We start from the raw sequence: 12,266 nt of genomic DNA, 5'->3' as shown, positions 1-12,266 counted from the left end.
CCAAGGAACAAAGAGTATACCATTCTAACAAACACAATTATTTTGAGAGAACAAGAAATGGAGGGCTTCAATCTTTCTCCCTTCTTCCTTTTTGCTCTTTTGCAAACACCCACCATGGCAGACAAGAAGGGTACTCAATCATCACTTATAAATGCATTTTAATGTTTATATCAACTGGGTTTTAGACATTGAAACGTTTTGTTTATGTTGTGCAGTCTTATATTGTTTATTTGGGATCACATTCACATGAGTTGAATCCTTCTGCTTTTGATCTCCATCTTGGAATACAAATCCACTACAATCTACTTGGATCCGTATTAGGAAGGTGAAGCTTTTAGTTTCAAATAATGTAGTTCAGATTTATTGAACTCCCACTCTTGATTTACCTTCTTATGTTTTTGTTTCCAATTCCAAGTACATCAATGAAGCAGTTAAGCAAGCAATCTTTTACTCATACAATAGAAATATCAATGGTTTTGCAGCTCTTCTTGATAAAAAAGTTGCCGAAGATATAGCAAGTAAAATGATTCATCCATTTTAATTATTTGATAATGATTTTCTTTCTTAGTAAAATCATTCTCGTTCATTCTTAATTGTTGATTTTCTTTCTTAGTAAAATCATTCTCGTTCATTCTTAATTGTTTGGGTTTCAAATTTTTAATGATTTTCTTACTTAGTAAAATCATACTACTTTTTTTAGTTTCCAAAAGTATGTAGGCTGGGAGTAGTATTTACAAACTAAATTTTCAAAAGTCAAATAGTCACCGAGGGAGACTCATTTTTCTAAATTAATAATGATGGTGTTTTTATCATTTTAGAGCATCCTGATGTGATATAGTATATGAAAACAAAGAACTAAAACTGCATACAACACGATCATGAAACTTTTTTGGAGTTGAGAATGATGGTAGAATTCCTTCCGACTCACTTTGGAACCTTTCAAGATTTAGTGAATCTACAATCATTGGCAACATTGACACAGATCAGACTTTTTCCCTCTCAACAGTTCTTAGACATTTCGACCGCTTTTGTAATAATTTGGGTACCTTCTTGTAATTGGGATCAATACCGGTGTTTGGCCAGAATCAAAGAGCTTTAGTGATGAAGGATATGGACCTATTCCAACAAGATGGAAGGGAAGTTGTGAAGGTGGTTCCAACTTTCGTTGCAACAGGTCCCTCAAATCAAATCTCTTAGTGTTACTTTACCTCTATTTAATACTTTTACGTTAAGAAATACACACCTTCATTTGACTAATGTGCTAAGCACGTATTTGACACTTTTGATAGTATAATAGATGAAAAACGTGACACAAGTTGTTCAAAGTGAATATTAATTTAATATTTATTAGATGCATATGGAATCATTGTTACCAATACTAAATAGCCACATAAATGCATATATTTTTAGAGCAAAATTACATCAAATTCACTTTCTTTGTTAAATCACAACAACAGTTCCTAAACTTACAACAACAGTTCCTAAACTTTCAGATTTATGTTTAAGATATCTTAACCTTAAAAAGTATTATATTTGAACTTTAATTAATGTGTTTAAAAATCTTTTAAGATTTGTAATAGGTCGGAAGCATTTAATTTTGTGTCTCATAGGTTTTAGACATATTAAGATATTTAAGAATTGATTGATCCGTTAGATATAAAACTAAATTTTATGTCTAATAGAACTCTAAATATTCAATTTATTGTTGAGTAGGTTCCTGAATTTGAAATAAACCTTAAATGCGTCAATGATCTATTAGACACAAAATTGAAATTTCAAGATTTATTGTTTGTCGAAAGTTTAAGGACTTTAAGATATTTTTTAAGGTTGAAGAATAAAATTGATACAATAGTAAAACCTATTAAGCATGATTTTAGTTTATATATATATATATATAAATACAAACAAAAAAAAAATTGAAGAACTAAACTTATCATTTAACTTACTAATCGACTTTTAAATTTTCTTTCTTATATAAAAATGATAACAGATCTGTCCTTCTCGTATTTGTGTTCTAGCTATTCATTGTACCAAACGCTTGTATCGATACGTGTGATGTAGATGTAAAATTATAGATTTTAAATGAAGGAAGTTGATTGGAGCACAATATTTCAACATAGGACATATATCCATTAGGAAACCTAGACCTCCGAATTCAAGCTATGATACAACAAGGGACCATAATGGGCATGGAATACACACCTTATCTACGGCTGGAGGCAATTTCGTTCAAGGAGTAAGCAGTTTGGGAATGGTTATGGCATTGCAAAAGGGGGTTCCCCTAAAGCCCATGTTGCCGCCTATAGAATATGTTGGCCTCCAATGGGGGTAGTGATTGTTTTATGGCCGATATTCTAGCTGGCTTTGAAGCTGCCATTAGTGATGGAGTTGACGTTCTGTCGGTTTCACTGGGTGGAGATATTCAAGAATTTTCTGAAGATCTAATAGCTATAGGGTCCTTCCATGCAGTGAAGAACAACATCACTGTTGTCTACTCTGCTGGAAATTCAGAACCATTTGCAGGCACTGTCTCAAATGTCGCACCATGGATGATAACGGTGGGAGCTAGCACAGTTGACAGGCTTTTTACAAGTTACGTGGTGTTGGGAGACAAGAGGCACTTCAAGGTACTTTATCCGACACTTGTTAGTACTATAAAGTTATGTACTTGACACTATTTATATAAATATTTAGGTAAGTATCGAACCATTTTTTAACATAGTAAATTGCATTGGGCATATAAAATTGTTCATATCAATTGAATTTATGACTTTGTACTATGTTTATGTTGTCTTCAATAATTTTTCATTGTCAATACTAAGGTGAAAGTCTTACTAGTAAAATATTGCCAGTTAAGAAGTTCTATCCGTTGATTCGTGCTTTAGATGCAAAATCCAACAATGTCTCTAGTAAGGACGGGTGAGTATGTTTTTATTTAAACTATACAAAATATATTTAAATTTTGGATACATGCCCTAGTCTTTAAAATTTTCAAAGATAAAAAGATAAAAAAAATAAAATAAAAAAAAAATAAAAAAAAACTAGCCTTAAGGAATTTTCTATGGTAAATGTATAAATAATGTTAGCCATTGAAATAAACAATAAAACTTTTGAAAATGTAAGAACATAGTTGAAATACGTATTTCGTATAATTTAATCGACATGTTTCCACCATAATAATAAGAACAAAGTAACAATAGTTATAGGAGCGAAATATGTAGTAAGGGGTCTCTTGATTCTAAAAAGGTAAAAGGAAAAATTGTAGCGTGCTGTAACAAGGACGATTTAGAAGTGGACAAAGGTTATGAGGCAGCTCAAGCAGGTGCCGTTGGGATGATTCTTGTTAATGATAAATAAAGTGGTGATGAACTTTTTCCTACTCCACACATACTTCCTGCTTCACATATAAGTTATACCAATGGTAAATTAATTAACCAATACATACGGTCCACTATGTAAGTGCTCCATCTTATTCCTAAACTCTTTTAAACTTTATGATCTAATAAATATAAATTTAGAAGCTTATTAAACATATTTTTTAAGTTAAAAAATTTATAAGACTCAAAAGTTGTAACTTATACATCACGTTTTGTGGTTGAATCAGAACTCCAATGGCTTACATAACTCGCGTGAAGACTGAATTGGGAATCAAACCAACACCAATTATGGCTTCATTCTCGTCAAGAGGTCCCAACCGAGTTGAGCCCTCAATACTCAAGGTTGGTTAAGATCTGTGTTGATTAATTTTATAGTATAAACTTCAATGTGTCAACTGCTAACCGTCACAAAATTTGAAGTATAGTTTTTTTTTTTCCCCAATTTCTAGCCTGATATAACAGCACCAGGTGTGAATATACTAGCGGCTTTCTTTGACGAAGCATCACCAACTGGTTCACCTTTTGATAAACGTCGGGTTCTATATAATGTATTATCGAGAACTTCCATGTCATGCCCCCACATTTCTGGAATCGTTAGCTTCTAAAAACCCTTTATCCCCAATGGAATTCCGTAGCTATCAGATTTGCAATCATGACCACAGGTTCATTATGCAAAATTCTTTAATCATTTTAATAGTTGAAGGACTAGTTAATCTAGTACTATGTCAAAGTGTATTTCCAAACAATTAATAGTAAGATGCATTTGCTATGGGATTTGCATGATGACTTAAATCTCGAAAGCTAATGGTTTTGTTTGGTAGTTGAAACCGAAGCCAATGACTTAAATCCAATACTAAGCTCAGAAAAGGAGAAAGCAGACCCATTGGCATATGGTGCCGGCCATGTCCAACCAAACAAAGCCGCAAATCCTGGCCTTGTTTACGACCTTTCAACCCAAGACTATTTGAACTTCTTAAGTGCCCGTGGCTACAATAAAACACAAATAAAACTATTCTCTAATGATACTTCATTTGTTTGTTCAAAGTCATTCAAAATAACAAATTTGAACTACCCATCAATCTCGATGAATAATTTGAAATCAGATACAATAGAGATCAAAAGAAGAGTAAAAAATGTGGGAAGTCCAGGCACGTATATTGCTCAAATCGAGTCACCGATAGGAGTTTCGATTTCAGTAGAACCAAGTACTTTGAAGTTCACCAAAATTGGTGAAGAGAAGAATTTCAAAGTTGTGTTGAGGAGAGTGCCAAATAATCAAACTAAAGGGCATATGTTTGGAAAACTAGTGTGGTCTGATGGGAAGCATCGTGTTAGTAGTCCGATTTTTGTGACATTAGAGAGGCAGTAAAAGAAGCACATTAGTTGGGTCGAGTTGAGCTTGTATTAAGTCCATAAATGAATTTTTATTTTTTATTTTTGTTCAAAGTTCTTCTCTCCCATGATAATGAACAACTTGCTTGAATAGAACATACGAGTATAACAAATTTTTTAAACTTTCATTAAAACAGGTAAAAGTTGTGTTTACTAACATTGCTCTTAATATAGCACTAACGAAATTCCTAACATTGCTCTAAGTTGATAAATGTCTTTATGACTCATATTCTCGTGAAACTTAACCTTACTAAAGATTCTTCACTTAGACCTACTCCAGCTTCGTGCCAAACCTGGTAAACGAACAAATAGGTGGTCTTTCCGAAAATGTTAAACAAAAGTTTTTCCCTCGCATCTCCGCCACTTTTACTTTTTCGTTATTTCGTAATCCTTAGGGTATGATACCTTATAGCTTCACAGTTACAAGTCATTTTCTCACTACTTTGGGTCTCTCATTTTCTCTTTTTATTGGTATTACTACAGTGGGATTTCAAAGAAATGGACTTCAGTTTTTAAGTTTTTCATTACCTGCGGAAGTCCCACTACCATTAGCACCTTTTTTTAGTACTCCTTGAGCTAATCCCTCATTGTCTTTGCGCATTAAGCTCAAGAATACGTTTACTTAGACCAACTCCGGCATATCTGCAATGTTTAACCCTGGCTACCTCCTTGGTTAGAATATCTGCACTTTTCTTTGTAATGTCAACTTTGTTGGGTCCCTTATCAACTTCGTCTTCTTCATGTTCTAAGTTACTCCTATGTCTTTCAACCTTGTTATTATTGGATTCTTGTTTCTTTTTAAGTCTGCCTCTAGGCCTCTTTGGTTAAGATTGTAAGTTTGATGAAACACACTGACTTGTAGGTTGCTCTTTTTTAACTGTGGCCTTTGATTTCTTCTTAGCTCTGTTCGTTGGTTTCTTCGTAGCTCTATTCTTTGGTTCCTTCTTCTCTTGACTCAATGATTTCTTCTTATCTTTGTTCAAGATGTTAAATGAGTTCGTGAGCGTATTTTCAGAAGACCTACCAAGAATACCCCGTCTCCAAAGCCTTTATAGCATGACATCAATATGATTAAAGGAACTTGAGACGTAATTACAAGGCTTATTGGGTAAGGGCTTTATCCGTCATATCCTTGAGTTGCACCAACACTAATGGTCAAGTAGAAAGATAACTAGATGCATCTAGACATCGATCATTGGAAACATAATATAAGGATCCTAGTTTAAATAAAATTTTGGAGACAAATTAGCGGAAAGTTCGATGGCATATAGACTACTACTACCTGACAGACTTCATTCACGTAAATGAACTATAAACCTTGTCAAATTAACAAGGACTTAAGTTACAAAGGGAAGCCTAGAAAAATCTTAATCTGCAAGTTGAAAGGTTTCGCAAGAAATAGATGGCCTTCGTCAAAATACTGAGATGAAACCCGTATATGAAAGAGATCACAGGAGATAAGGTAAGAGAAAAGTACCCGAATTTAGGATACAAATTTTGAGAAGAGAATTTTGTTAAGCTTCCTTCTCGGAATTAGAAAGGAGTTGAAAAAAAAATAAAGTTTGTGCCTTTCTGTTAGGGTCACAAGACAATGGTTAAAATGAAACTTTGAGGATGTATTGGCAAAGATGTCAGTTATTAAACCTTTAGCTAAGTTTGAATTTGACCTGGAGGACAATGTAATGCAGTAAACTAGTAGAACTATTGATCTAGTTGATGGAAGAAGACAATCATCAGGAAAAAAAACTGAGGATCTTGGGATTAAGGTTGAGTAAGTTTGTCAATCTTAGTATCCACGTGAATATTGATTTCAATGAAGCACCTGAACCACAAACCTACTAAATGAGTTTCGTTGTTCATGAAATTTTAGGAGAAGAATGAATGTGACATGATAAGGTTATTTATGAAATTTTGGTGACAGCTAGACTATGATAATGTACTAAACCAAAGGTAGGTGTAAAATGACTAAAATGTCCTTATTAATTATGTACCACTAGCTTAGGACCAAAGTGACCTCTAAATGACAGGAAAGTTTATATGTCTATAATTAAAAAAAAATACATTGTTTTTTTAATAAAATATTTGATAACCACAATTTTAAATACCTCTTGTATTTTATTTTAAAGAATTAATTTTCTCATATATATTTTTTTTGAAGTATTAATTTTCAATTGATTAGTTGAAAATAAAGGATTATGTAGGTAAGAAAAAAGAAATACTATGAAATAAAAAAATGAAATTGATATTATCAAAGCTTATATTAGAAAAAAGAAAAAAAATGTTATTCTAGGTTATGAAATATATTCCTTCTATTATTATTTTAACTCTCAATTTTTAATTAATTAGTTAATTTTCAATTAAGTAGTTGAAAATAAATAGTCTTGTATAGATGAGAAAAAACTAAAATAAAAATAAAATAAAAATGAAATTGTTTACAAATCAGATTATGAAATGTATTTTCACATTATTATTCTAAAATTTCAATTTTTAATTAATTAATTGAAAATAAATAAAATTGTGTAGTTGTGAAAAGAAAACAAAAATTATAAAATAAAAACGGAATTAATAATATCAAGGAGTTGGAAAAATAACAAACAATAGAAAATAAAAAAAGGAAAAATAAAAACCCTATACCCTAAACCCTAAACAACAAGGACGACAACAACAACTACAAGGACGACGACAACAATGACAACAAGGAATGGACTAACATTTTACTAAATTCAAACCTAAGACCTTAATAATATCGAGCTTGAAAACTCATGAACAAAAAAAATGTACTTTTTTCCATGAACTTTTTAGGTCATTTAAGGTAGTTTAAAACTGTGTGATCCAATATCAGTTAGAGATAGGAACGAAACATTTCTTAAAAGGCTGTGGAAACCTCTACTATTGACGACGATACGTAACAGGCCAAAACGGACAATATGTACTAGTGGTTGACTTAGTTGTTACAAATAGTATCAGAATTAGATGCTGACCCCGAACAAATTGATTGGTGAGATCCCACACCATTAAGGGACTCGAACCGAACAAAAGGACTTATAAAGATTCCATTACTTAAAAAGCTTTATCTAATTTGGAAGGTGTTGTCAAATGGGACATAAACGTATACCATATTTATTCCCTGCTCAAATTTGATAACATCCCTTGATTCCATCAAAATTTTCACTTACCATAATTATCCTAACAAGTTTTTCAACATACCATGAACTTCAAAACACTGATAAGTATCGGAAGGAACCATTATTTTGAGACCAAAAAGAAATGGAAGCTTTTAATCTTCCTCCTTTACTTCTCTCTTTCTTTCTTTTTGCTCTTTTCCAAACATCCACCATTGCACTCAAGAAGGTTAGTCGTTGATCACTTATAAATGCCTTTTAATGTTTATATCAAATGCGTTTTTAGACCCTCGATTTTTTTTTTTTTTTTTGGCAGTCTTATATTGTTTATTTGGGATCACATTCTCATGGGTTGAATCCTTCTGCCGTTGATCTTCAACTTGCAACCCAAACCCACTACAATTTACTTGGATCTGTGTTAGGAAGGTGAAGCTTTTACGTCCAAATCATGTAATGTAATGCAGATTTGTTGAACTCTCACTCTTCATTTACAATCTTATGTTTTGTTTCCAAGTACAGCAATGAAGCAGCTAAAGAAGCAATCTTTTACTCATACAATAGACATATCAATGGTTTTGCAGCAGTTCTTGATCACAAAGTTGCAGAAGATATAGCAAGTAAAATAATTTATCTGAGCTATGATAATGATTTTGTTTTTGAAAGCTAAATTGTTTCTCCCAAATTATTGGGTTTCTTATATTTTTATGGAAACAATTGAATTTGGCATGAATTTTGAAAACATTTAAACAGTAAATAATAAACAAGGGAACTCATTGTTTGAAAGTATGGTTTAAAGCTTACTTTAAAAAAAAAAAAAAAAAAACTAAACAGTTATCAAGCAAGACTCGTTTTTTTCTATTTAATAATGATGATATTTTTCTCATTTTTTTTTTAGAACATCCAAGTGTGGTATCAGTTCATGAAAACAAAGGAAGAGAACTGCATACAACAAATTCGTGGAGTTTTCTTGGAGTTGAAAATAATGGTGAACTTCCTCCAAACTCTCTTTGGAATCTTGCAAATTTTGGTGAATCTACAATCATTGGCAACCTTGACACAGGTTCGTTTGTTTTCCTCTTATAAGTTCTTGAACATTCGACCGCTTTTGTAATAATTTGGATACCTCTTCTTGTAATTGGTATTAATACAGGCGTTTGGCCCGAATCAAAAAGCTTTAGTGATGAAGGATATGAACCTATCCCAAAAAGATGGAAGGGAAGTTGTGAAGGTGGCTCCAACTTTAGTTGCAACAGGTCTCTAACCTAAAATCTCTTATTGTTACTTCACCTCTATTTAATTCTTTTCGGCTAAGAAATACGAACACTTTCATTTGACTAATAAGTTAACCACAAATTAGACACTTTTATTAGCAAAATAAACACGCTATGACACTATTGTTATGAATATTAATCCAACATTTATATGTTATTAAGAATATAAATGTATAAACTCATGAATTTTGAATTTTCTTCTTATATAAAAATTATAATATATCTATCCTTATAGTATTTGTGTTCTAGCAAGTTGTTGTATCCAATGCTTGTATGCTTACGAGTGACCTCGAAGTGAAATTAAAGCTTTTAAATTCAGAAAACTGATTGGGGCGAGGTATTTCAACAAAGGGTATGCATCCATCGTGGGGCCTCTCAACTCAAGCTACGCAACAGCAAGAGACGATCAAGGGCATGGAACACACACTTTATCCACGGCTGGAGGCCATTTTGTTTCAAGAGCAAACATATTTGGGAATGGTAATGGTACTGCAAAAGGAGGCTCCCCTAAAGCCCTTGTTGCCGCTTATAAAGTATGTTGGCCTCGTGTGAAAGTTGGTGGGTGCTTTGACTCCGACATTCTGGCTGGCTTTGAAGCTGCCATTAGTGATGGAGTTGATGTTCTGTCTATTTCACTCGGTGGAAGTCCTCTAGAATTTCATGATGATCCAATAGCTATAGCATCTTTCCATGCAGTAAAGAACGGCATCACTGTCGTTTGTTCTGCTGGAAACTCAGGACCATCTCCAGGCACTGTTGCAAATGTCGCACCATGGTTGATAACCGTGGGAGCTAGCACAACTGACAGGCTTTTTACCACTTACGTGGCGCTCGGAGATAAGAGACACATTAAGGTACTTTTTTAGGAAACACAAACACTTTAATTTAACTAACAGGTTTGTGCCTGACATTTATTGGATACGTATTTACACTTGTTAACACTAGATAGTTATGTGCTTAATGTTGTTTATATAAATTCATGCCTCAAACATATAAATATATAAATTAATTTGATATCAAATTTTGAATTTCCTTAGAATATTAAATGATATATATACCATGATTTTGTTATCTTTAATGAGCTTCAGTTGTCAATACCAGGGTGAAAGTATTTCTAATAAAATATTGCCAGTTCAGAAGTTTTATCCATTGATACGTGCTTTAGATGCAAAAAACAACAATGTCTCTGATATCGAGGCGTGAGTATATTTTCTTACAGTATATGTTTCAAGATTCAAGGAAAAAAAAAACCACAATAACCACATGATATTAAACAAATTTTATTGTGATCTTGTAGCGTATTATGTCTTGAAGGGTCTCTTGATCCTAAAAAAGTAGAAGAGAAAATTGTGGTTTGTCTTAGTGGGGACATTACAAATGTGGAAAAAGGTTATGTGGCTGCTCAAGCCGGTGCTGTTGGGATGATTCTTGCTAATGACGAGGAAGATGGGGATCGACTTGAGGTTGATGCACACTTACTTCCCGCTTCCAATATAAACTACATTGATGGTGAATTAGTCTACCAATATATCAACTCTACCAAGTAAATATTCCATCTTATTCGACTACCCCATTTATTTATGAACTTTCATTATGTTTTGTTTTAAAGTTTTCGGTTTGTATCGATTTCATCACTCAATTTAGAAAATGATTGGAGGAGTCTCTAGATTTTCAATTTTGTACAATTTTTTTAAAACTTTAAAAAATATCCTAAGGTTCATTTTGACATCTTATAAAATTTTATGTATATTTTATGTATAGACAACAAAATTAAAAGTTTTATTGACTTTTTAAACACTTAAAGTTATGACTTATTAAACACAAATTTAAAAGTTTAAGGAAGTTGAAGTAGGACTAAAGTTATAACTCATATGTCAAGTTGTGTGGTTGAATCAGAACTCCAATGGCTTACATGACTCGTGTGAGGACAGAATTAGGAGTCAAACCAGCACCAGTTATGGGTAGATTTTCGTCAAGAGGTCCCAATATAATTGAGCCCTCAATACTCAAGGTTGGTTAAAGACGGTGTGTTGAGTAACTTTTTAGTACAAAGTTTAATGTGCCAATTGCCAATCATTACAAATTGTTGTGTTTTTTGGTTTTTCTTTTTGATTTGCAGCCTGATATAACTGCACCAGGTGTGAATATATTAGCTGCATTTACGGAAGAAACATCACCAACTCATTTGTCTTTTGATAAACGGCGGGTTCCATTTAATATATTATCTGGCACTTCTATGTCATGCCCTCATATTTCTGGTATCGTTGGCCTTCTCAAAACCCTTTATCCAAAATGGAGTCCAGCAGTTATGAAATCTGCAATCATGACTACAGGTTCGGTGCTTAAAATTCTTCCATCATTATAAAACTCAAGGACTAATTAAACTAGTTTATTTTCAAACAATGAATAGTAAGAGATTATTTATTGTATTTACATAAGGAATATTTGACTTGAATCTCGAAACACTAATGGTTTTTGTTTGGCAGCTAGAACCAAAGCCAATGACTTAAATCCAATACTAAACTCAGGAAAGGAGAAAGCAAACTCATTTGCATATGGTGCAGGCCATGTCAATCCAAACAAAGCAGCGAATCCAGGTCTTGTTTACGACCTCTCCATCGAAGACTATTTGAACTTTCTATGTGCTCGAGGCTACAACAAAACACAAATGAAGCTATTTTCCAATGATACTTCATTTGTTTGTTCAAAGAAATTCAAAGTAACAGATTTGAACTACCCATCAATCACGATAGATAATCTGACATTAGAGGTAGTGAAGATCAAAAGAAGAGTGAAGAATGTGGGAAGTCCAGGCACATATGTTGCTAACGTCAAGGCACCACCAAGAGTTTCAGTTTCAGTAGAGCCAAATACTTTGAAGTTCACTAGAACCGGTGAAGAGAAGAGCTTCACAGTTGTGTTGAAGAGGGTTCCAAATGATTATCATCGAGGGGCTGTGTTTGGGAGACTTGCATGGTCTAATGGGAAGCACCATGTTAAGAGTCCGATTTTGGTGGTATTAGGATGATACACCATGTTAGGAGCCCGATTTTGGTGGTATTAGAATGATACAGTAAAAGAAGCATATGGGCTGTGTTGGGTTT

General features: G+C 33.1%; 1 protein-coding gene and 1 pseudogene across 1 annotated transcript; both read left to right on the top strand.

Moving 5' to 3' along the window:
- Nucleotides 1-4,746, top strand: LOC111810473 (subtilisin-like protease SBT5.3; annotated as a pseudogene).
- Nucleotides 4,747-8,036: 3,290 nt separating this feature from the next.
- LOC111810766 (subtilisin-like protease SBT5.4) lies at nt 8,037-12,266 on the top strand. The gene is made up of 11 exons (XM_023697544.2): nt 8,037-8,120; nt 8,208-8,317; nt 8,411-8,508; nt 8,787-8,951; nt 9,042-9,144; nt 9,482-10,016; nt 10,264-10,361; nt 10,460-10,705; nt 11,059-11,173; nt 11,282-11,495; nt 11,649-12,266. The coding sequence occupies exons 1-11, from the start codon at nt 8,037-8,039 to the stop codon at nt 12,188-12,190; spliced, it is 2,310 nt and encodes a 769-aa protein (XP_023553312.2). The 3' UTR covers nt 12,191-12,266.

Source organism: Cucurbita pepo, chromosome 14 (assembly GCF_057944985.1).
Source record: "Cucurbita pepo subsp. pepo isolate OVF chromosome 14, ASM5794498v1, whole genome shotgun sequence".
NCBI classification, from domain to species: Eukaryota; Viridiplantae; Streptophyta; class Magnoliopsida; order Cucurbitales; family Cucurbitaceae; genus Cucurbita; species Cucurbita pepo.
The sequence above is the reverse complement of the archived record's forward strand: the minus strand, read 5'-3'. Positions and strand labels throughout refer to the sequence as shown.